Source organism: Hyla sarda, chromosome 1 (genome assembly GCF_029499605.1).
Source record: "Hyla sarda isolate aHylSar1 chromosome 1, aHylSar1.hap1, whole genome shotgun sequence".
Taxonomy (NCBI): domain Eukaryota; kingdom Metazoa; phylum Chordata; class Amphibia; order Anura; family Hylidae; genus Hyla; species Hyla sarda.
In genome coordinates, this window is record NC_079189.1 from 217,422,058 (window position 1) to 217,448,834 (window position 26,777).

The following is a 26,777-nucleotide window of genomic DNA, read 5'->3' on the forward strand; positions in this document are numbered from 1 at the left end:
TGACTTCCTGTTCCTTCCAGTGTGATGTCACAGGTTGATGAGTCATTAGGTGGTTGGGGCAGGCCTCTCTTCCATGAGCTGGCTGGAATCCCACATGGAGTTTAGCCCCGCCCCTAAAGGTGGAGCTAACATCAGAGCCCATTGGAGGCTGCAGCAGTAAAGGCAGTTTGATGTGGAGGAGACCAAGCGCTGATAACTGCCTTCTGAATGGTATGTGAAAAGAAAAAAAAATAGCCAGTGTGGCGCTATCCAAAGGAGGTCCAAGGCTGGATAGTATGGTGGCTCAGCGGTTAGATTGTGAACTCCATTGTGGACAGGGACCAATGTGAGTGATGACAATATCTGTACAGCACAGTGAATATGTTGGTGTTATATAAATAAAATAATAATAATTATTATATTGTATAGATCTACAGTGGAAGGGCAAGGCAGCCCCAGTCTGTAATATTAGGAGGAGCTAGTGAGTACTTCATGTCACCATTATATGTCAGAATCCCAGGTAATTTAATCCCTTAAAGGGGTACACCGCCCCTAGACATCTTATCCCCTATCCAAAGGATGTCAGATCGCCGGGGTCCCGCTGCTGGGGACCCCGGGGATCGCTGCTGCAGCACCCCGCCATCATTACAGCACAGAGCGAGTTCGCTCTGCACGTAATGACGGGCAATACAGGGGCGGGAGCATCGTTACGTCACGGCTCCGCCCCTCATGACGTCACGACCCGCCCCCGTCAATACAAGTCTATGGGAGGGGGCGTGGCGGTCGTCACGCCCCCTGCCATAGACTTGCATTAAGGGGATGGGCCGTGATGTCATGAGGGGCGGAGCCATGATGTCACGCTGCACCGGCCCCTGTATCGCCCGTCATTACGCACAGAGCGAACTCGCTCTGTGCAGTAATGATGGCGGGGTGCCGCAGCGGCGATCCCGGGGGTCCCCAGCAGCGGGACCGCGGCGATCTGACATCTTATCCCCTATCCTTTGAATAGGGGATAAGATGCCAGGGGCGGAGTACCCCTTTAAGGACTATTTCCATTTGGGCCTTAAGGACAATTTTATTTTTACGTTTTCGTTTATTCCGCCTTCAAAAAATCATAACTTTTATATTTTCATCCACAGACTAGTATGAGGGCTTGTTTTTTGCGCGACCAGTTGTCCGTTGTAATGCCATCACTCACTTTACCATAAAATGTATGGCACAACCAAAAAAATACTTTTTGGTGGGGAAATAAAAAAGAAAACCGCAATTTTGCTCATTTTGGAAGGTTTCATTTTCACGCCGTACAATTTACGGTAAAAATTACATGTGTTCTTTATTCTTTTGGTCAATATGATTAAAATGATACCCATGATAACATACTTTTCTATTACTGTTGTGCTTAAAAAAAATCGCTAACTTTTTAACCAAATTAGTACGTTTAAAATCCCCCTATTTTGAAGACCTATAACTTTTTCATTTTTCAGTATAAGCGGCGGTATGAGGGCTCATTTTTTGCGCAGTGATCTGTACTTTTTATTGATACCATATTTGCTTATATAAAACTTTTAATAAATTTTTTATACGTTTTTGGGGGAATTGTTTTTATTAAAAAAGCAGCTATTTTGGACCTTTTTTTAATTTATTTTTTTACATTCACACTGTTCACCGTACGGTATCATTAACATTTTATTTTAATAGTTCGGATATTTACGCATGCGGCGATACCAAATATGTATGTAAAATATTTTTTGACACTTTTTGGGGGTGAAATAGGGAAAATGGGACAATTAAAATTTTTATTGGGGAGGGGGTTTTTCACATTATTTTTTTTACTTTTTATACTTTTATTTATACACTTTAATAGTCCCCATAGGGGACTATTTATAGCAATCATTCGATTGCTAATACTGTTCAGTGCTATGCATAGGATAGCACTGATCAGTGTTATCGGCTATATTGTGCTCTGGTCTGCTCGATCGCAGACCAGAGCAGAAAACCTGTGGAAGGCAGCGGAGGCAGGTGAGGGGGCCTCTGTCTGCCATTCTGGATGATCCGATCGCCATGGCAGCGCTGCGGGCGATCCGATCATCCATTTTAGTGACCGCGATGCTGCAGATGCCATGATCTTTATTGATCACGGCATATGAGGGGTTAATGGCAGACATCCCCACGAACGCGGATGTCCGCCATTACTGGCAGGTCCCGAGCATCAGAGCGATGCTCAACGGTTATGCATAGGACGTAAATGTGCTTCCTGGTGGGTTAAGTACCAGCTCACCAGGACGTACATTTACGTCCGGCATCGATAAGGGGTTAAGCCCTGCCCCAGGACCGCTGAAATCCACCGTGGGTTGGCCCACCCCTTTCTGGGACTATTAACAACTTTGCCTGAGGTCAGTAATGCTTGCGAAGAGGCTGTACAGAGATCTCAAACCTGTGCTTCAGTATTTCAGGTTTCCCACCCAAATTTTTTTTTAAAGGCTAAATACAAAGCCAACATGCTGCTGACATGCACTCATAGTAATACAGAGTCCTATATATCTCTATTGTATGTGAAAACAAAACCCCCTGCATATATGTAGCTCTGCAAGGAAACAGTGCTAATGCTAATCACTTAACCACCATACTACCCTACAGATATATAATTGTAGTTACAGTCCTGTATTTCCCTGCCTAGGGTTATAGTAGGCTACATTTAGAGAGGAGGGTGTAGAGCAGAAGGCCTGTAAGGGTGCATTCACACCACGTTTTGTACATACTGGTGCCGGATCCGGCGGGGGAGGGGCAAACCGGGCGCTCCCATACCCCGGCCGGATCAGCCCGTGACTCCATTTACTTTAATGATCCGTCCGGAGTCAAACAGTGACTCCGGTCGGCTCAGTTTTGACCCGTATGGTGGTTTTGGACCGGACCTAAAACTGTAGTATACTACAGTTTTAGGTCTGGTCAGGAAACTGCATAGGGGTCAAAACCGTTTGACTCCGGTCGGATCATTAAAGTAAATGGAGTCATGGGCTGATCCGGCCGGGGTACGGGAGCGCCCGGTTTGCCCCTCCCCCCGCCGGATCCGGCACCTGTATGTACAAAACGTTGTGTGAATGCACCCTTAAGCTGACTGTAACCTGGATATGATGTCAACAGGAAGTTCTTTCTGTAAATAAACGAGAACACATCAGAAAAGCAGCAACAGAGGATGGAGGCAAAAAAAAACGGTAGGAGGAAACAACTATGGGAAAGTGAGGGATTATAAATGATGGTCTATTCCAGTTATGGACAACCCCTTTAATTATTGGTTCTGGCAGACAGAGAAGAGAAGTGTAGCGCTCCGGGGGGGATTTGTACAGAAAAACAAGTGTAAACATCATGAATAAGCAGCTATGATCACCTGATCAGGAAAGCACCCAGATCAGCCAAGAGCAAACCACTGAGATCAGCTAAGCTTAGTGAGGGATAATATATTTGTAAATGCTTTGTCTAAAACTGAAAAACCCTGTCGCTGTCAATCCTCACAGTATGAAGTCATACGAGATCATTCTATATAATGTCACGATGAATAAATCCCTCCTCATAGCAACATTTCTATGCATGCCTGTCGAAAATGTCTTTGTGTCACTGGCTTTTAGTTCTAAAAATTGTTCCATGCATGTATGTGGATTTCATACACCTGTAAGTAGTTTTTGGAGCGCGGTCACTGAAGCTAGAATGCATAAATATACTAAATGTACAAGGTGCTGATCTGGTCTGTTTTGTATGGTTTGTGATGATGATAAAAATTCCGATATAAGGAAAACTTGCCCAGACAGTCATCATGAAGTTAAGATGCCAATATTGTCCTGTGTAATAGGGCCAGTTATCAGGTGAGCATGACTTCGCTGAATTTCCTCAGTAAATTTGTACCATTTAGAATGGTCCGGAATCAGCACTTATATCTGCAGTAGATCTAAGTGCTGTCCCATTGACAAACAGCACTTCTCTGGTGGATTTCGAGGCAAGATTGAACCTACCTTCTGCCAAAATCCCAATTTTTTTTTTTTACGTTTTGCTACAACATTTCAAACATGTAAACTAAATAGCAGATTTTCCATTGAGATCAGTATAAGGCTTCTTCATGAGGATTCTACAGCAGATTAGGCTTCTTTCACACTAATGAAGAGGCTCCGTTACAAACGAACATTAATGGCTCATTCTGTTATAACTCCGTTATTGCGGCCGAAGATAGCGGGAGAAAAATACGGCGCATGCATAGATTTTTCTGCCGCTATCTTCCTAACAAACGTCACCTACCGGCCAAAAACAGTAGTGTGAAAGGAGCCTAATCTTGTGGGAATTTCATGCTGAATTTGAAAAGTGCAAAGGGACCCTTGCAGTATAGGCTTGAAGTTTGTCCCTCTCTGTGTGTTGTACAATGTAGGCATGTTATACTATAAAAGCATTGAACCATGATAAATATTAACCCCCAAAATGCAGGATAGCAACTTACATACAATGCAAAATCCACCAAAACGGAAGATATGAGTCAAAATGCTATCTCACACAGTTGTAATAAAATCAACAATACTTTATTATTCACATTAAAAATAACATCTCCAAAATATGAGGTGTAAACTGAAACTCAAAGTAAGGTAGTTGCAAACTCAAAAAGTATTCGAAATCATTCACAATGGACCCAAAGTATACATTACATAGTATGAATGTAAAAGCCATAAACTGTCCTTATATCTCAGACCTCTAGGTATTCTATTGGACTTAACTGCGTGGGTTATAATATCGGGATTACCAACATATGACCATAATATACTCTTGTTATGTTGTTAACAGCCTTGTTCATATTCTTCCCCTTGATATTCACACACTGCTGTTGTATTACAATAAAGATTTCCCAACCGAGCTTCCCAATCTCATCTTGTAAAATTCTTGACGGTCCTCTCCCCATATGGAAAAGAGAAGCCTACCTCCCTGCAATAATTGGCATCATTGCCATGAAGTAAATGTCCCTTGTTAAAGTGGTACTCCGCCCCTAGACATCTTCTCTTATCATCTTAGCAGGGAGATCACAGGGGTCCCCTTTTGATAGGGGATAAGATGTCTGGGGACGGAGTACTCCTTTAATATCTTGTCATGTCTAGTTTATTGCGATGGCATTCTGACTATGTAAATAAGAAGCACTTTCAGTATTATATATTCAACCATAAAGGAGGATCATCTTTTTATAAACATAATTGAACAGTTTACCTGGATAGGTTGGAATAGTTTCTAAGTACAAAAAGTCTCATGTTCTTCCATCCATTAAACATCCTCCTGCACGTTGTGGCCAAATGCCAATCTATGAACTCGCTCAGAGCCTTCATTTATCATTTTGTGCTATACTTCTTGACTTCGCTTGCATTTGCTCTTTCATTCCATGGATCAGGGTGAAAAATGGTTGTCTATATACTGTTTACTTATGGGATTGTTTTATCACCACTGTCCATGCTTAATAGAATCCATTTCTCACTCATCCATGAAACCTTTATTCTTCCATTTTGTGGAGTGAACACAAATTTTTCTCTAGGCAGAATCAATGTGGGCAAAGTTGTACGAGGAGTGACAGGTCTCATTTTCTTGAACAAAATGTTATGGAAGGCAGAACTTCACATAGAATGCCTTTCAGTGTACCTTCGAATACCTCTCACCACCATTTACTTTTTACAGTTGCAAGAAAATGTATGTGAACCCTTTTCAATTATATGGATTTCTGCACAAATTGGTCATAAAATGTGATCTGATCTTCATCTAAGTCACAACAATAGACAATCACAGTCTGCTTAAACTAATAACACACAAAGAATTAAATGTTACCATGTTTTTATTCAACACACCATGTAAACATTCACAGTACAGGTGGCAAAAGTATGTGAACCCCTAGACTAATGACATCTCCAAGAGCTAATTGGAGTGAGGTGTCATCCAACTGGAGTCCAATCAATGAGATGAGATTGAAGGTGTTGGTTACAGCTGCCCTGCCCTATAAAAAACGCTCACCAGTTCTGGGTTTGCTTTTCACAAGAAGCATTGCCTGATGTGAATGATGCCTCGTAGAAAAGACCTCTCAGAAGACCTATGATTAAGAATTGTTGACTTGCATAAAGCTGGAAAGGGTTATAAAAGTATCTACAAAAGCCTTGATGTTCATCTGTCCACGGTAAGACAAATTGTCTATAAATGGAGAAAGTTCAGCACTGCTGCTTCTCTCCCTAGGAGTGTAAAGACTTACAAAAGTCTCTGGCATATGCTAACATCCCTGTTAGTGAATCTATGATATGTAAAACACTAAATAAGAATGTATTTCATGGGAGGATACCACAGAGGAAGCCACTGCTGTCCAAAAAAAAAAAAACATTGCTGCACGTTTACAGTTTGCACAAGAGCACCTGGATGTTCCACAGCAGTACTGGCAAAATATTCTGTGGACAGATGAAACCAAAGTTGAGTTGTTTGGAAGAAACACACAACACTATGTGTGGAGAAAAAGAGGCACAGCACACCATCATCAAAACCTCATCCCAACTGTGAAGTATGGTGGGGGCATCATGATTTGGGGCTGCTTTGCTGCATCAGGGACTGGATGGATTGCTATCATCAAAGGAAAAATGAATTCCCAAGTTTATCAAGACATTTTGCAGGAGAACTTAAAGGACAAGTCTCACAGTAAACAATTGTTCAGCTTTTAGTGCAGAAGGTAAAGTTATATAGGTTTGTAAATCACTTCCATTACCAATTCTGCTTAGAAACAAGCTTTATCTGCATTCTTCTGTCTGACAGGAAATTCAGCTGTTCCAGGTTTTCATGACTTTCGACCCCCTATTCAGGCTGTTATCAGCAGCATCCCGGGGGCCGTGACGTAACAATTATCCAGAAAACCCCTGTGCTACAGAGAGCTCCCTGAGCTCGGCCTTAGCCCCTCCCATCTGATGAATATTCACACTGTCCTCCCTCTGTTCTGCAGTGATTGGCTGAGCAGCACTGCCTATATGCCGGCTGATACAGATCATAGCAGAGTCAGCAAACAGGCTGATTCTCTCCCCTCTCCTTGCTAATGTTTATACACTGATAACGGAGGAGAGGGGGGAGGGGAGGGAGCTGTCACACTGAGCACTGGGGAGAGAGGAGTGCAGGGCAGAGAAGGGGGGGAGGTGATTGTGCCACTGTAAAGCAGGAGGGGGAGGGAGTGATTTTACAGTGTAAAACTGCAGCTTCTACTCCAGGGTCCCTTTCTCTGAGCACTGAGATTACATTTTGTTTCCTCGTAGCCACCCTGCTGTATAGGGCTATGATTGGAGCTCAGTGTTATGTGGGAGTGAGCTAGCAGAGCTGTGGGAGGGACTAACATAAGTTAGGGGTGGTAACCAGCTCTCTGCTCAGGCAGCTGAGAGCAGGAAATGTGAGCAGTGCATGCAGGGAAATGTAGTCTTTGAGATCACAGGCATAGCCACCATAACCAGGAAGTAACTGGAATTTATGAGCTGAATAGCCAGTGAATGGGGGCCGGAAAAAAAATCACAAACATGTCAGAGAGGTGGTAGGTGAATATACTATGGAATGGCTAGGTATTTTTTTTTTCTTTGCTGCATGGGATATCTTCTTTAAGGCCATCTGTCCACCAGTTGAAACTCAACAGAGGATGGGTGTTGCAACAGGACAACGATCCAAAGCATAGAAGTAAATCAACAACAGAATGGCTTAAACAAAAGAAAATATGCCTTCTGGATTGGCCCAGTCAGAGTCTTGACCTCAATCCGATTTGAGATGCTGTGGCATAACCTCAAGAAAGCGATTCACACCAGACATCCCAAGAATATTGCTGAACTGAAACTGTTCTGTAAAGAGGAATGGTCAAAAATTACTCCTGACCGTTGTGCACGTCTGATCTGCAACTACAGGAAACGTTTGATTGAAGTTATTGCTGCCAAAGGAGGTTCAACCAGTTATTAAATCCAAGGATTCACATACTTTTTCCACCTGCACTGTGAATGTTTACATGATGTGTTCAATAAAAACATAGTAAGATTTAATTCTTTGTGTGTTATCAGTTTGAGCAGACTGTGATTGTCTATTGTTGTGACTTAGATGAAGATCAGATCACATTTTATGAGCAATTTGTGCAGAAATCCATATAATTCCAAAGGGTTCACATACTTTTTCTTGCGACTATATTTACTGTGCTATTCAAACTCTTCTGGGATTTCAGATTCCTGTTGCATAAAGACTTGAGGAAAAAGGCTGAGTTTCCATGTGAAGGCATTAAGTTTATGTAGCAAGACATATTACTTGATGCCATTGCAAGGTAACAAACAACTATGAAATGGTATTAAGAGTTAGCGATGAAGGCAGTATCAGCAATGGGGTGTGGACCACCAAATACAGTGGGGATCAAACGTTTGGGCACCCCAGGTAGAAATTTGTATTAATGTGCATAAAGAAGTCAAGGAAGGATGGAAAAATCTCCAAAAGGCATCAAATTACAGATTAGACATTCTTATAATATGTCTACAAAAGTTAGATTTTATTTCCATCATTTACACTTTGAAAATAACAGAAAACAAAAAAATGGCATCTGCAAAAGTTTGGGCACCCTGCAGAATTTATAGCATGCACTGCCCCTTTGCAAAGCTTAGACCTGCCAGTGTTATGGATTGTTGTCAATCATCTGGGAAGACCAGGTGATGTAAATCTCAAAGGTTTCAAATGCCCAGATTCATCTGACCTTGCCCCAACAATCAGCACCATGGGTTCTTCTAAGCATAAGGTTATTCTGAAAATAGTTGACACTCTCAAAGCTGGAGAAGGCTATAAGAAGATAGCAAAACGTTTTCAGATGTAAATATCCTCTGTTCGGAATGTAATTAAGAAATGGCAGTCATCAGGAACAGTGGAAGTTAAAGCAAGATCTGAAAGACCAAGAACATATCAGATAGAACAGCTTGCAGGATTGTGAGAAAAACAATTCAAAACCCACGTTTGACTGCACAATCCCTCCAGAAAGATCTGGCAGACACTGGAGTTGTGGTACACTATTCCACTATAAAAAGATACTTGTACAAATATGGTCTTCATGGAAGAGTCATCAGAAGAAAACCTCTTCTACGTCCTCACCACAAAAATCAGCGTTTGAACTTTGCAAATGAACATATAGACAAGCCTGATGCATTTTGGAAACACGTTCTGTGGACCGATGAGGTTAAAATTGAACTTTTTGGCCGGAATGAGCAAAGGTACATTTGGAGAAGAAGGGGGACAGAATTTAATGAAAAGAACCTCTGTCCAACTGTTAAGCATGGGGGTGGATCAATCATGCTTTGGGGTTGTATGGCAGCCAGTGGCACAGGGAACATCTCACGAGTAGAAGGAAAAAGGATTCAATATAATTTCAGCAAATTTTGGATGCTAACTTCTGTGAAAAAGCTGAAGTTAAAGAGAGGATGGCTTCTACAAATGGATAATGATCCTAAACACACCTCGAAATCCACGGGGGATTACATCAAGAGGCGTAAACTGAAGGTTTTGCCATGGCCTTCACAATCTTCTGACCTCAACATAATTGAAAATCTATGGATAGACCTTAAAAGAGCAGTGCGTGACAGCCAGCCAAGAAATCTCAAAGAACTGGAAGACTTTTGTAAGGAAGAATGGGCAAAGATATCTCAAACAAGAATTGAAAGACTCTTGGCTGGCTACAAAAAGCGTTAACAAGCTGTGATACTTGCCAAAGGGGGCTGTACAAGATATTAACTCTGCAGGGTGCCCAGACTTTTGCAGATGCCATTTTATTGTTTTCTGTTATTTTGAAAGTGTAAATGATGGAAATAAAATCTAACTTTTGTTGACATATTATAAGAATGTCTAACCGTTAACTTGATGCCTTTTGGAGATTTATCCATCTTTCCTTGGCTTCTTTATGCAAATTAATAAAAATTTTTTAACTGGGGTGCCCAGACTTTTGATGCCCACTGTAGCTGGAAACATATATCTATTTAATGGCTTATAAAAATTGTGATAAATACTGTCAAGATTATGTATTTGTTTACTGGTTTCCCAACCCTTCCACCATCATGGACATTATAGAGCTGAATGTGTCCGTTTATAACTTCTTATTAATATCAGTTGTTAGGGCTTGTTCACACTGCAATTCTTCTCCTGTAAATGCAGCCAGTTCGTCTGAACGACATGAGTTAAAGGGGTACTCCAGTGGAAAACATTTTATTTTTTATTTTTTTAATCAACTGGTGTCAGAAAGTTAAACAGATTTGTAAATTAATTCTATTAAGAAATCTTTACCCTTCCAGTACTTATTAGCAGCTGTATGCTACAGAGGAAATTATTTTATTTTTGAATTTATTTTATGTCTTGTCCACAGTGCTCTCTGCTGACACCTGATGCCCATATCAGGAACTGTCCAGAGAAGGATAAAATCCCCATAGGAAACCTATGCTACTCTGGACAAGACAAAAAATACATTTGAAAATAATTTCCTCTGTAGCATACAGCAGCCAATAAGTACTGAAAGGATTGAGATGTTTAAATAGAAGTAATTTACAAATCTGTTTAACTTCTTGGCACCAGTTCATTAAACAAAAAAAAAGTTTTTCACTGGAGTACCCCCCTTTTCTTTCCCCTCTGCTTGACTTCGGTAAAATACTGCATCCCTGACGGACCCCAATCAAGTCAATGGGATCCATCGAGACCCGGTGGTGTCGGTTGTGCTCCAAACCATTCTGGGTCAGTTCTATTTCTTGGAAGTGATCGTCCATCAGTTGATTATTTGTTCAACTTTGTTCAACCATCACCCTATTTCTGTGTAAAGTTCATAGCAACCTTTAAATACTTGTGATAAACACAGTAAAAATGAGTGAAAAGAACCTTAATTTAAATGGGTATTCCAGGAAAAAAACTTTTTTATATATATCAACTGGCTCCAGAAAGTTAAACAGATTTGTAAATTACTTCTATTAAAAAATCTTAATCCTTTCAGTACTTATGAGCTTCTGAAGTTAAGGTTGTTCTTTTCTGTCCAAATCCTCTCTGATGACACCTGTCTCGGGAAACGCCCAGTTTAGAAGAGGTTTGCTATGGGGATTTGCTTCTAAACTGGGCGTTTCCCGAGACAGGTGTCATCAGAGAGGATTTAGACAGAAAAGAACAACCTTAACTTCAGAAGCTCATAAGTACTGAAAGGATTGAGATTTTTTAATAGAATTAATTTACAAATCTGTTTAACTTTCTGGAGCCAGTTGATATATAAAAAAAAGTTTTTTGATGGAATACCTCTTTTATGGTTGTGAGATCTACCATTGATACAGCATTCTCTTTTTTTTTGTTTGTCTTTGTATCTTTATTTTTTTAAGTTTTTCTTTGTTTGTATGTTCTACGTAGATCAAAATAAAGCAATAAGTCTTTGTACATTTATACAACATTTGACACTAAAATCTTATTGATCTGACTCCATATGCTTTATTAGGGAGTATGGTGTTTATGGTGGTAGGGAAGTATTATACTAAGAAAACTCTTGTAACACTGCTGGTTGGCAACCACTAGCGTATCATGTGCCCTGGGTCTTACCAGCGTTGGGTGACATTTTCTGTGTCCTATGTCTGCTGTGTTTCCTGGTCTTCCTGCTCTGGTGCGTCTTCTGCTGTTTCCTTTCTGTTCACTAGGTGCGAGCACTGGCGGAATTTTATAGAGCTAGCGTGCATTTCCTAATGAAATGTTCCTCCAATCCCTGCAAGACACTCCCTATATAAAGAAGCCACATCTTGTCACATGATGCCTTAGCAAGGTTGTGTATTACTGAATTGCTAAGGTCCCTGAACCTGAGTTCCTGATCCTGTCTGTTTGCTATTGCTGTCTGCTCATCCCTGCCTGTATACTGGACTTTACCTTTGCCTTGCCCTTGGACTCTGACCTGCATCTCATGTGTATGGACTAGGACTGTCTACCACGATTTCTGTCTGCCTGCTGCTTGTTCCAGCCTGCACCTGTAGCCATCTTGGCTAGCTGTTGTCACAGTACCTGCTCTGATAATAAACACCTTAATCAGCTTTGCTGCATCTGACACTATCGTTAGTGTCAGTTTTCCCCATTCTGCCTGCCTGGCCAGCTGCCACTTGTGGCACAGTGGGTCCACACCATTACAACTCTGATGCATTTGACTTTGCTATGTACTAACAATTCCCTTAAATGGGCACCATATAATACTATATTTTTCTTGCTACAAGGAGCTTTATTTTTGCCTTGAGATGGCTCTTACAAGTCACCTGTTGGACAGCAATGCCTTAAAGGAGTACTCCGCCCCTAGACATCTTATCCCCTATCCAAAGGATAGGGGATAAGATGTCTGATTGTGGGGTGTCCTGCCGCTGGGACCCCCGCGATCTTCGGTGCGGAACCCCAGTCATCTGATGCACGGAGGGAATTCCGCTCAATGCCGGATGACCACAGCCGTCATGCCCCTTCCATTCATGTCTATTGAAGGAGGCATGATGGCTATGTACTAGTCATCAAACCCCCTCCCGTAGACTTGAATGGAGGGGATGTGGTGTGACGTCATGTTCACAATGCCGCAGTACCAGCCTAGATATGGCAGGGGTCCCAGTTTGACCCCTCGCGATCAGACCTTTTATCTCCTATTCTTTAGATAGGGGATATGTTGTCTAAAGGCTGCATTTACATTCACCAGATGTACCACTGATAACTATTATTGCTTGGTGACATGATTGATGAAGATGTGATAGTTTTATCAATCATTGATGGTCTTCTCATTCACTCACTCTGGATAGCTATGATCCCTCAGGAAGGAGAGACTTATGTCAATAATAATCTAGAGAATGAATAAAAGACTAAACATTATTTCTGCTATCAGATATGGTGGTATATCATTTTATGAATGAGCATTTAAAACTAGGAATACTTTGAATTGTTAATGTAAAATCAATTAGAAAATAATTACAGTAAAATAAGCGCCTGGACGAATATAATTAAATATAAATATTCTTTTCACTTGACAAATGAATTAAATGAGCATGTAATTGTTATCACTAGAAGGCTACAGAAAGTAGATGGGACCTCAAAAGATGTATGCATGGCAATCATCAAAGCTTATTAGGAGGAGAAGAGAGCTAGTCTAGGAAACCATCTGCCCCAAAGTCAGGCCTGGATCTATCGCTATGGAGCAAAGTCTGCACAATGGCTCAACATTCAATTTGGCACATTCCTATTTTACATGTTAGCTAATATAAACATATCAAACATTCTCATATGGAAGATAGTCACAGAAAGACAGCATTCAGCATGGCAGGGGGAAAAAAGGTATTAACTGTCTTGCTATCCCTTTTAGTGTGTGATTTAATGGTTTCTAAAGGACACATCCACTGTCCATTGTGCCCAGGCTGCAAAAAATAAAATAACGAACTGTAATTCACCTCCTGTTGCTCCCCTGATGTACCAATATTGGTCTTTAAGTCGTCTGTCTCCTGGGCCCCACATTTTGGAGCCTGACACGTCACACTGTGATGAGCTTATCGCTGGAACAATGTCCCGCTGCAGCCGGCGATAAGCTGATCGCAGTGTGATACGTCGGGCTCCATGATACGGTAGACAACCAAGCCCAGGAGACAGAAGACTTATTTCGGCACATCGAGGGAGCGACGGAAGGTGAGTTGCAGTTTGTTATTTTAATTATTGTAGCCCAGGCACAATGGATAAAAACTAAATTCCACCGGACATCTCTTTTAAGTTCTTCCGTGGTGCTCAGCTTTGAGAGCTTGTCATGCCTCGCGCTCTGGCCGCCTGCATCGGCCGCAAGCGCATTGTTCCCTTGTCCCCGGGTGCCGGCGAAGCTGGGATTCGCATTGCGGGACGCACCCGCATGCAGATCCCAGCCCGTCACTCACCCCTCTCCATTGCTGCCTCCGCTGTGTCTCAGCTCTGGCACGCATGTCCCCGTCCCTTAGGGCGCTGTGATCAAGCAGTTTCACTGGGAAATGATTTGTTGCACTCAGCCAGCTCCACGGAGCTGATGTCTGCTCCCCTCCCTTCCCTCCAACCTGCTTTGACTGTATAGCACTTTGTATTTACGAATATACCCGGATTTGAAAACTTCCATACTGTGTCTTGTGGTGAGTGCAACGTTATTTTTTCTATTACCTGTATACCACAAATAGCTTTTTACTTCGTTAGCACCTCCACTCTTGCCGACACACCTGGCCACCCGCAGCACGGGCTTCGGACATTGTTCTAATTATTTTGAAGGCTTTCTGGTGCCGGTTGGCTTGTTTCTATACAGAAGTATATCCTATAAGTCTATGCACCTCCCACACGTCCCTGACAGATCTTCAGTGCCCCAAGCCTGAGATTAAGCGTCCCTATAGCCTGTTAGCCTTACCCGTGTATCCAGACCTTCCGCTACGTTATTAGACTCTGCACCTTTGCCGCCTGCCTTGACCTTCTGCTACGTTTGACTATGCTACTACCTTATCCTTCCATACCTCACCTTGCCCAGCTACCTGTGTGGTCAGGCCATGTCGGGGGTAGCGACCTGGGTGTCGCCTGCCACAGCAAGCCCATCCTGCCTTGCGGCGGGCTCTGTTGAAGACCAGCGGCACCTTAGACTCCGCTCCCCGATTCGGTCCGAGTCATCTGCCACACAGGTTAGAGGATCCACATCCAGCTCCGTTACAGAGCATAGTGTGTACACAGTCCAATAATGCAAATAGAAAACTGCCAGCGTTGTTGTTCCCCTGTTTTCTTGTGACACTGCACTGAAAATCTTTAAACCCTCTTCCACGGAACTGGTAAGTGCCGCCTCATTTTCTATTTGCATTATTGTTTTTATATGGAAGCCCATGGATTGCCTACTGTCTGCCTAGTTGCTTTCAGCCAAGTAGTGAAATTATAACCCACACAGTATGGTATATTTTGTGTCTAGCATTATAGGATCCAGAGGCACTTTTTTTAAGCAATCTATTGATTCAGACATTCATTACTGTTTTCCCGGTGTTTGGTTGCCAATAGTATAGCTCTCATTTTCTGATTAGCCAACTTCAGGTTTGGTGTCTACTCCTTGGTGACTGTCATTTTTGACCTGAAGACTTTTTTTCTGGTAGTTCACTACAGACTGGAACTTGAGTATAATACCATATTCACCCCCATATTTTTTTGCTGCTCTGGTGTTTCCCATCAGAGGTCGTTCATGTAACTAGAAACCTTAACCTTTAGTTAACCAGTGGCTGATGCTACCAATGGATTACCAAGGACTAGAGACAATGACATTGAAACAACAGGCACTAAGAATGGCATAACTGGTTAATCAAGTACAGAGGAACCAGTCAGTCACTAGGCCACTAGATCAAAGATAAAAAGAAGAGCGCTCCAAAGGCATAAAACCACCTTTGGGTAAGCCAGTAAGATAACTAGAGACTCTTACCAACTCTTAACTTGACATTTCTGGTCCGGGTCAGCGCCGTTCAAACCCATCCATTCCTTGGAAGTCCTTTCTCTACTACTCGTCCACTAGAGATATAGACAGGCATTTATCATTGTAGGTGTAAGTGAAGCATTTTTCTACACTTTTTTTGTGTGCTGGTAATTTGTAGGAGCTCCACATTTATTAAATGGTCACAGAGCATTTGATACATTTTGTGCAGGTCACATTTTCTGAAATTTCTCTCTTCACATACACCAAAAAGCTAAGCTAAGTCTGGGCTGGTGTAGTTTTATAGACTTTTCAGTGGCTTTGCTCCTTTTTGGTGCCTTTTCACAAAAAGGTGCAGTTGATAAAACCCTTCTATATCATGTGTATTGCCGAAATCAGTGGATTACAACTCAAAATCAGCAGGAATGTGTAAACCTAAAGGTGCAAAAAAGGCGCAAATAAACCCTGCTTGCACCTTTTTTGCACCTTTTATAGACACAAAAAACTGTCTAAAGACAATGATAAATGTTGGCCATAGAGTTCATGGGGACTGGACAGTATTACAGTGCTATGAAGAAAAGAGGATCAAGTGGATAAAGAAAATACCAAAGATAACAGGGGGAATTTATCATTGTCTTTCCTAGGCACTAAATGTTTGTGCAAACCTCTTTGTTGCAAAAAATGTTTGCATCTTTTTAACCTTTACCTAAACTATTTCAGGCAGAAGCATTGCTAACAACTGTATCTTGGATCATTATCATTCATGAAGCTACTGTACCTAAAGAAATAACAAACCATTCTTGGAAACAGTACATTTTATCAAGACACGAATGTGACAGCAGTGACATGAAGGTATCGCTGACAGCTCCAGTAGGTCAATTTCCATGTGCAGGGTCTAGAAACTACAACTATATTCTGTCATTCTGAAAAGTAGACTGACATTTATAATAGAAGTAAAAAACACATTTTTGCTATGTAGATTGAACTTGTTATGTAGAAATTGGATTCTACTTATAATACATTATTTAAGGAGTATTTATTTTTTTTAAGTTTCTCCAATTGTCCTTGTGGTTTGGCATTTTTTCTTTATGGTGTTTGACCTTTTTAAAGTAGAGAGCTTTTTATGTGTATGTATACACACATAGAAACATATATACTTATATAAAATAACAAAAATAAAGCCTTATGTATCACAGATGTATCTGTGGAAAAAAATGTAAATCTTTTTGACAGAATTTTAAACTGAATGAGAGAGAAACTGTTCATCTTTTAAACCTGCATGTGCCAAAACAACTAAAAAAGTGTGTGATCATGAGCAGGCGACGCTGGCTCAGTCTTGAAATGGTTAAGAAGATAAAAGATTTGAAGTAGATTTATGTGTTGAATTTGCATTGATAGCTGTCTATTGGAGCTCTCAATGTTTGGTCCTAGGAGCTGTATTACACAGCCTATCCCCTGCCCGATACGAGCACCAAGCCCCTGAATCGGTACTTGTTCAATGAGTCTATTAGATGGCTCGGATATCAGATGGGCAGGGCCCATGAAGACTACTGGATCGTTTGTGTGGCCCTTTCTCCCCCCTAATCCTGCACTTCTTTAACTGAATTTGTCATAGATCTCTTTAACCATATAGATCCATATCAACTCAGCTGGAGCTTTGATCTTAGAGCTTTCCCAACAAAAAACATGGACACTACATTTAATAAAAAATAACCATAGCAATCTAAATATGATATTACAGGCACTAATAGAAAGTGCCTCGGCACCACCAAACAAGGTCAGCAATATGGTGTGATCTCCCATGGCAACAATGGAGACTCCGCTTCAGGTGCGTTCAACATGTAAGTAACCAATACAATTGGAGAGAAAAGAAATGCAGAGCACTCACCCTCAATTCTCTTGATTAAAATGTAGCTTTTATTTCTTACATCATCTTGGGCGACAAGGGAGCGGAGAGGAAAGGGAGCGTGGAGGAGAGAGAGAGAGACGGCCGACGGTCCCTTATTGCGCTGGCAGCGTTTTGTCAGGCCTGATGAAGGCCTGACAAAATGCTGCCAGCGCAATAACAGACCGTCGCCCGTCTCTCTCTCCCCCACGCTGCCTTTTCTTTCCACTCCCCTGTCGCCCAAGATGATGTAAGAAATAAAAGCTACATTTTAATTGGGAGAATTCCGGGTGAGTGCTCTGCATTTCTTTTCTCTACAATTGTATTGGCTAAATATCATAATTACCAGTACACAGCTTTAAAGGAGTTATCCAGGAAAAATCTACTTTCTTTATGCTTAGCAACATTGCTGCCTACATTTAAATGGGTACTCCGGTGGAAAACATTTATTTTTTTATCAACTGGTGCCAGAAAGGTAAACAGATTTGTAAATGACTTGTATTAAAAAATCTCTACCTTTCCAGAACTTTTTAGCAGCTGTATGCTACAGAGGAAATTCTTTTCTTTTTGAATTTCTTTTTTGTCTTATCCACAGTGCTCTCTGCTGACACCTCTGTGCGTGTCAGGAACTGTCCAGAGCAGCATAGGTTTGCAATGGGGATTTTCTTCTGCTCTGGACAGTTCCAGATACGGGCACCAGGTGTCAGCAGAGAGCACTGTGGACAAGACAAAAAAGAAATTCAAAAATAATTTCCTCTGTAGCATACAGCTGCTAAAAAGTACTGGAAGGGTAAATATTTTTTAATAGAAGTGATTTACACATCTGTAGAAATATATATATTAGGGCTCAGGGTTTGAGACAACTTGACAGGTTGTGTTCAAAGTAATATTTCAATTTATTGATTGTATATAATGTGACAATTGAATATTAGATAAAATGTAAATAGCAGCAACTGCGTCTCACAGGGCCCTTGTGTAGGCGCAGCACCAACTATTAAGAACTATAGCATATGTATAGTACAGTATATAAAATATAAAAATATACTTGTAAAAAATGTATAAAAGATATAAAATAAGAATATAGAGACCACCATAAACATATATATAGAGAGGGATCTGGGTGGGAGAGTCTTAGACCATCCTCTATGGTAAATAATCTCTTCTCATAAAAAAGTCCTGCTCATATAGACCGATTCTGGTATTGTGGTAACCAATGGCAACCATAAGGTTAGTAACCCGTAGCAACCGTTCTGATGAGTCCGGCTATTTAAGCACTTCAACGATTAAGTAGAAGATAAACTTGATATTTGTAGACAATATTCAACATGAGCAGCTAGTGTGCAGTCACTATTAATATGCATGCATATTTGTATGATACTTTGTATCTCACCGCTCCCGAACACTGATGCGCTGAACTTCACGGGGATGCTGCGATCTCCTCCTGATGCGCTGTGTAATCCTGCAGTGTATTAGCACTGAGTAGCTGTCTTGGTAAGCGGCAGCATCACCAGAGACTCGGCCGTCTCCCACAGTGGTGATGTTGGTAGATGGTGGGTTGCGGGTGGTGTTGTCGCAGCGGTTCTGCGGATGCGCACGTACATGTGCCGGTGGCGTCCGCGTGGCAGCGAGGCGCGGATGTCTCCTTCACCGGGTGTCGGGTGATTGACAGTTTATTGTCCGGTATCGGACTGCTATTGACTTAAGCAGGGCAAATATACTGGTGGTCTCAATAGGTATTGAGGGGACGCTGGACGCGTTTCAGGACTGTCTCAGTCCTTTCTTCAGCAGCAAAGAATAAGTGATCTTTGGTGGGTAGTCAGACAAGAGCCTCTCCAACTCTTCTATATGATTTACACATCTGTTTAACTTTCTGGCACCAGTTGATTTAAAAAAATGTTTTCCACCGGAGTACCCCTTTAACTGTAATGTGCACCAGCAGGTTAAAGGGGCACTCGGGTGGAAAACTTTTTTTTTTTAAATCAACTGGTGCCAGAAAGTTAAACAGATTTGTAAATTACTTTCTATAAAAAAATCTTAATCCTTCCAGTACTTATTAGCTGCTGAATACTACAGAGGAAATTATTTTCTTTTTGGAACACAGAGCTCTCTGCTGACATCACAAGCACAGTGCTCTCTGCTGACATCTCTATCCATTTTAAGAATTGTCCAGGGTAGGAGAAAATCCCCATAGAAAACATATGCTGCTCTGGACAGTTCCTAAAATGGACATTGATGTCAGCAGACAGCACTGTGCTCGTGATTAAGCAGATGGTTGTGTGTTCCAAAAAGAAAAGAATTTCCTCTGTAGTATTCAGCAGCTAATAAGTACTGGAGGGATTAGGATTTTTTTATATAAATCATTTACAAATCTGTTTGACTTTTTAGCACCATTTGATAAAAAAAAATAAAAATAAGTTTTCCACCGGAGTACCCCTTTAACCCAATGATATCATCTATTTTGATCATAGATAGAGGATTTGTCGATTAGGATTTCTCTATTTCTCGGTATGCATGACCACACGAATAACTCACTGCAGAAATTCTCTGCTGCTGAAACTCACTTCCTAAATGATCACGCTGAGGCAAAATGAAGTTTACAGTGACTGAATAATCGGCACTTTAGAATTTCATTATATATTAATGAAATTGTAGATTGCCTCTGTTCTAATTTCATTGTAATTTACAATGACTTTTCAAGAGAAGGAAAAATTCAGCAATTTGTTTTCTTTAAATTTAAAAATCACCATTTCAATATCAATTTACATGTTCTAGCTTGCTGTAGTTTCCATACTTCGACCAAGCTGTGGATCCCACTTGGCTAAAACATAAATTTTTTTTGTTCACTATTAAACAAAGTATATTCCAGTTATGGCTGAATTTCCTTATCATTAATTCTAATACAAATTAATCTGAATAAATAATTCAGTTATGAAATAATAATGATATAGAAGGAATAATGTATCATAAAAAACGCCTTCCTAAACAGTTTACAGATGTGTCCATTTTCACCTTTCCTTTAGTTTAGTTAAAGGAAAACGGTCACCCGTTCACCCGCACTATAACCCGATACACCGGGTTATAGTGCGGGTAAACAGGAGACCGATGTGGGGTCTCGGACTGCTATATGTACCTGCAGTCCGGAGCCCCGATCCCCCGAAGGTCCCCCTCTTCCAGCGTTGACATGTGCTTTGAGGCGGGCCCGCCAGCTGGATTTAAAAGTGTACTCCGGCACTTAGACATTTTATCTACTATCCAAAGGATAGGGGATAAGATGCCTGATCGCGGGGGTCCCGCCGCTGGGACAGCTGTCACGCCCCCTACCATAGGCTTGCACACGGAGGCAGAGCCATGATGTCACAATGCTCTGGCCCCGTGATTGACAGTAATCAGACCCGGAGCGAACACGCTCCAGGGACTGATTTTAACGGGGTGCGGTTTGCAAGATCACGGGGGTCCCCAGCGGCGGGACCCCCGCGATCAGGCATCTTATCCCCTATCCTTTGGATAGGGGATATTTGAATCTAGCCTGACGGATGTTTGCCGACTGGGCACAATGGCAGTGTGAAAGGGGCCTTAGCCTGTGAAAAGGGAATGAGTTGTTATGGTCCAATTTCTCATGAAATTAGTTCAGAAATCTTACAAGGCTACACTTATATAAGTGTCATCAGGTCATGTCATAGTGAAAAGCTGGTAATCCCAAACCATACATTTTAGGGCTCATTCACACTACGGATTTTCCAAGTAGAATTTTGCTCTGGATTTTCACTTGGAAAATACAGTACAACGTCCTAAATAAAGCCTAATTCACCCAATGTGAGGGTCAAAATCATAACATTAACACCCGTAGGCAGCACACCATCCATAAAGAAAATACTGATTAAATCTTTATTAGATAACATACCATAAATTTCATACAAATGAGGTATAAAGGAGAAAACTTCTAGTAAAGACAGGTCACTCTGAAAGCAAGTACATATTACACTATCATCAGACCAAAAAATGGTTCATAGTAACTGTTACGCCGAGCGCTCCGGGTCCCCGCTCCTCCCCGGAGCGCTCGCTACACTCTCCTCACTGCAGCGCTCCGGTCAGATCCACTGACCCGGGGCGCTGCGATACCGCCTCCAGCCGGGATGCGATTCGCGATGCGGGTAGCGCCCGCTCGCGATGCGCACCCCGGCTCCCGTACCTGACTCGCTCTCCGTCGGTCCTGTTCCGGCGCGCGCGGCCCCGCTCCTTAGGGCGCGCGCGCGCCGGGTCTTTGCGATTTAAAGGGCCACTGCGCCGCTGATTGGCGCAGTGGTTCCAATTAGTCTGATCACCTGTGCACTTCCCTATATCACCTCACTTCCCCTGCACTTCCTTGCCGGATCTTGTTGCCATTGTGCCAGTGAAAGCGTTTCCTTGTGTGTTCCTAGCCTGTGTTCCAGACCTCCTGCCGTTGCCCCTGACTACGATCCTTGCTGCCTGCCCCGACCTTCTGCTACGTCCGACCTTGCTTCTGTCTACTCCCTTGTACCGCGCCTATCTTCAGCAGCCAGAGAGGTGAGCCGTTGCTAGTGGATACGACCTGGTCACTACCGCCGCAGCAAGACCATCCCGCTTTGCGGCGGGCTCTGGTGAAAACCAGTAGTGACTTAGAACCGATCCACTAGCACGGTCCACGCCAATCCCTCTCCGGCACAGAGGATCCACTACCTGCCAGCCGGCATCGTGACAGTAGATCCGGCCATGGATCCCGCTGAAGTTCCTCTGCCAGTTGTCGCTGACCTCACCACGGTGGTCGCCCAGCAGTCACAACAGATAGCGCAACAAGGCCAACAGCTGTCTCAACTGACCGTTATGCTACAGCAGTTACTACCACAGCTTCAGCAATCATCTCCTCCGCCAGCTCCTGCACCTCCTCCGCAGCGAGTGGCCGCTTCTGGTCTACGCCTATCCTTGCCGGATAAATTTGATGGGGACTCTAAATTTTGCCGTGGCTTTCTTTCCCAATGTTCCCTGCACTTGGAGATGATGTCGGACCAGTTTCCCACTGAAAGGTCTAAGGTGGCTTTCGTAGTCAGCCTTCTGTCTGGAAAAGCCCTGTCTTGGGCCACACCGCTCTGGGACCGCAATGACCCCGTCACTGCCTCTGTACACTCCTTCTTCTCGGAAATCCGAAGTGTCTTTGAGGAACCTGCCCGAGCCTCTTCTGCTGAGACTGCCCTGTTGAACCTGGTCCAGGGTAATTCTTCCGTTGGCGAGTATGCCGTACAATTCCGTACTCTTGCTTCAGAATTATCCTGGAATAATGAGGCCCTCTGCGCGACCTTTAAAAAAGGCCTATCCAGCAACATTAAAGATGTTCTGGCCGCACGAGAAATCCCTGCTAATCTACATGAACTCATTCACCTAGCCACTCGCATTGACATGCGTTTTTCCGAAAGGCGTCAGGAGCTCCGCCAGGATATGGACTCTGTTCGCACGAGGCGTTTCTTCTCCTCGGCTCCTCTCTCCTCTGGTCCCCTGCAATCCGTTCCTGTGCCTCCCGCCGTGGAGGCTATGCAGGTCGACCGGTCTCGCCTGACACCTCAAGAGAGGACACGACGCCGCATGGAGAACCTCTGCCTGTACTGTGCTAGTACCGAACACTTCCTGAAGGATTGTCCTATCCGTCCTCCCCGCCTGGAAAGACGTACGCTGACTCCGCACAAAGGTGAGACAGTCCTTGATGTCTACTCTGCTTCTCCACGTCTTACTGTGCCTGTGCGGATGTCTGCCTCTGCCTTCTCCTTCTCTACTATGGCCTTCTTGGACTCCGGATCTGCAGGAAATTTTATTTTGGCCTCTCTCGTCAACAGGTTCAACATCCCAGTGACCAGTCTCGCCAGACCCCTCTACATCAATTGTGTAAACAATGAAAGATTGGACTGTACCATACGTTTCCGCACGGAGCCCCTTCTTATGTGCATCGGATCTCATCACGAGAGGATTGAACTTTTGGTCATCCCCAATTGCACTTCTGAAATTCTCCTTGGACTTCCCTGGCTTCAACTTCATTCCCCAACCCTGGATTGGTCCACTGGGGAGATCAAGAGTTGGGGGCCCTCTTGTTCCAAGGACTGCCTAAAACCGGTTCCCAGTAACCCTTGCCGTGACTCTGTGGTTCCTCCTGTAACCGGTCTCCCTAAGGCCTATATGGACTTTGCGGATGTTTTTTGCAAAAAACAAGCTGAAACTCTACCTCCTCACAGGCCTTATGATTGTCCTATCGACCTCCTCCCGGGCACTACTCCACCCCGGGGCAGAATTTATCCTCTGTCCGCCCCAGAGACTCTTGCCATGTCTGAATACGTCCAGGAAAATTTAAAAAAGGGCTTTATCCGTAAATCCTCCTCTCCTGCCGGAGCCGGATTTTTCTTTGTGTCCAAAAAAGATGGCTCCCTACGTCCTTGCATTGACTACCGCGGTCTTAATAAAATCACGGTTAAGAACCGCTACCCCCTACCCCTCATCTCTGAACTCTTTGATCGCCTCCAAGGTGCCCACATCTTTACCAAACTGGACTTAAGAGGTGCTTATAATCTCATCCGCATCAGAGAGGGGGATGAATGGAAAACGGCATTTAACACCAGAGATGGACACTTTGAGTATCTGGTCATGCCCTTTGGCCTGTGCAACGCCCCTGCCGTCTTCCAAGACTTTGTTAATGAAATTTTTCGTGATCTTTTATACTCCTGTGTTGTTGTATATCTGGACGATATCCTGATTTTTTCTGCCAATCTAGAAGAACACCGCCAGCATGTCCGTATGGTTCTTCAGAGACTTCGTGACAATCAACTCTATGCCAAAATAGAGAAATGTCTGTTTGAATGCCAATCTCTTCCTTTCCTAGGATACTTGGTCTCTGGCCAGGGACTACAAATGGATCCAGACAAACTCTCTGCCGTCTTAGATTGGCCACGCCCCTCCGGACTCCGTGCTATCCAACGCTTTTTGGGGTTCGCCAATTATTACAGGCAATTTATTCCACATTTTTCTACCGTTGTGGCTCCTATCGTGGCTTTAACCAAAAAAAATGCCGATCCCAAGTCTTGGCCTCCTCAAGCGGAAGACGCCTTTAAACGGCTCAAGTCTGCCTTTTCTTCGGCTCCCGTGCTCTCCAGACCTGACCCTTCCAAACCCTTCCTATTGGAGGTTGATGCCTCCTCAGTGGGAGCTGGAGCTGTCCTTCTACAAAAAAATTCTTCCGGGCATGCTGTTACTTGTGGTTTTTTTTCTAGGACCTTCTCTCCGGCGGAGAGGAACTACTCCATCGGGGATCGAGAGCTTCTAGCCATTAAATTAGCACTTGAGGAATGGAGGCATCTGCTGGAGGGATCAAGATTTCCAGTTATTATTTACACCGATCACAAGAACCTCTCCTACCTCCAGTCTGCCCAACGGCTGAATCCTCGCCAGGCCAGGTGGTCTCTGTTCTTTGCCCGATTTAATTTTGAAATTCACTTTCGGCCTGCCGATAAGAACATTAGGGCCGATGCTCTCTCTCGTTCCTCAGATGCTTCTGAAGTTGAACTCTCTCCACAACACATCATTCCTCCTGACTGCCTGATTTCCACTTCTCCAGCCTCCATCAGGCAAACTCCTCCAGGAAAGACCTTTGTTTCTCCACGCCAACGCCTCGGAATCCTCAAATGGGGTCACTCCTCCCATCTCGCAGGTCATGCGGGCATCAAGAAATCTGTGCAACTCATCTCTCGCTTCTATTGGTGGCCGACTCTGGAGACGGATGTTGTGGACTTTGTGCGAGCCTGCACTATCTGTGCCCGGGATAAGACTCCTCGCCAGAAGCCCGCTGGTTTTCTTCATCCTCTGCCTGTCCCCGAACAGCCTTGGTCTCTGATTGGTATGGACTTTATTACTGATTTACCCCCTTCCCGTGGCAACACTGTTATTTGGGTGGTCGTTGATCGATTCTCCAAAATGGCACATTTCATCCCTCTTCCTGGTCTTCCTTCAGCGCCTCAGTTGGCTAAACAATTTTTTGTACACATTTTTCGTCTTCACGGGTTGCCTACGCAGATCGTCTCGGATAGAGGCGTCCAATTCGTGTCTAAATTCTGGAGGGCTCTCTGTAAACAACTCAAGATTAAATTAAATTTTTCTTCTGCATATCATCCTCAATCCAATGGACAAGTAGAAAGAATTAACCAGGTCTTGGGTGATTATTTACGACATTTTGTTTCCTCCCGCCAGGATGACTGGGCAGATCTTCTTCCATGGGCCGAATTCTCGTATAACTTCAGAGTCTCTGAATCTTCCTCCAAATCCCCATTTTTCGTGGTGTACGGCCGTCACCCTCTTCCCCCCCTCCCTACCCCCTTGCCCTCGGGTCTGCCCGCTGTGGATGAAATTTCTCGTGACCTTTCCATCATATGGAGAGAGACCCAAAATTCTCTCTTACAGGCTTCATCACGCATGAAGAAGTTCGCGGATAAGAAAAGAAGAGCTCCTCCCATTTTTTCCCCTGGAGACAAGGTATGGCTCTCCGCTAAATATGTCCGCTTCCGTGTCCCTAGCTACAAGTTGGGACCACGCTATCTTGGTCCTTTCAAAATTTTGTGCCAGATTAATCCTGTCTCTTACAAACTTCTTCTTCCTCCTTCTCTTCATTCCTAATGCCTTTCACGTTTCTCTTCTTAAACCACTTATCATCAACCGTTTCTCTCCCAAATCTGTTCCTCCCACTCCTGTTTCCGGCTCCTCGGACATCTTCTCCGTCAAAGAGATTCTGGCATCCAAAAAGGTCAGAGGGAAAACCTTTTTTTTAGTGGATTGGGAGGGTTGTGGTCCAGAAGAGAGATCCTGGGAACCTGAGGACAATATCCTAGACAAAAGTCTGCTCCTCAGGTTCTCAGGCTCTAAGAAGAGGGGGAGACCCAAGGGGGGGGGTACTGTTACGCCGAGCGCTCCGGGTCCCCGCTCCTCCCCGGAGCGCTCACTACACTCTCCTCACTGCAGCGCTCCGGTCAGATCCACTGACCCGGGGCGCTGCGATACCGCCTCCAGCCGGGATGCGATTCGCGATGCGGGTAGCGCCCGCTCGCGATGCGCACCCCGGCTCCCGTACCTGACTCGCTCTCCGTCGGTCCTGTCCCGGCGCGCGCGGCCCCGCTCCTTAGGGCGCGCGCGCGCCGGGTCTTTGCGATTTAAAGGGCCACTGCGCCGCTGATTGGCGCAGTGGTTCCAATTAGTCTGATCACCTGTGCACTTCCCTATATCACCTCACTTCCCCTGCACTTCCTTGCCGGATCTTGTTGCCATCGTGCCAGTGAAAGCGTTTCCTTGTGTGTTCCTAGCCTGTGTTCCAGACCTCCTGCCGTTGCCCCTGACTACGATCCTTGCTGCCTGCCCCGACCTTCTGCTACGTCCGACCTTGCTTCTGTCTACTCCCTTGTACCGCGCCTATCTTCAGCAGCCAGAGAG

The 26,777-nt window shown here is 43.8% G+C and overlaps 1 protein-coding gene across 6 annotated transcripts in view; it reads left to right on the forward strand.

Moving 5' to 3' along the window:
* MAPK10 (mitogen-activated protein kinase 10) overlaps positions 1-26,777 on the forward strand; it is a 271,558-nt gene that overhangs the window by 82,290 nt on the left and 162,491 nt on the right. Inside the window, exon 1 of one of the 6 annotated variants that reach the window (XM_056568751.1) lies at positions 192-210. The exons of the other annotated variants lie outside the window; for them this stretch is intronic. Coding sequence (XP_056424726.1) covers positions 208-210 — 3 coding nt within the window. The 5' untranslated portion in view covers positions 192-207. Of the gene's footprint in view, positions 1-191; positions 211-26,777 lie in introns of those variants that run through there. 6 annotated transcript variants of the gene reach the window in all.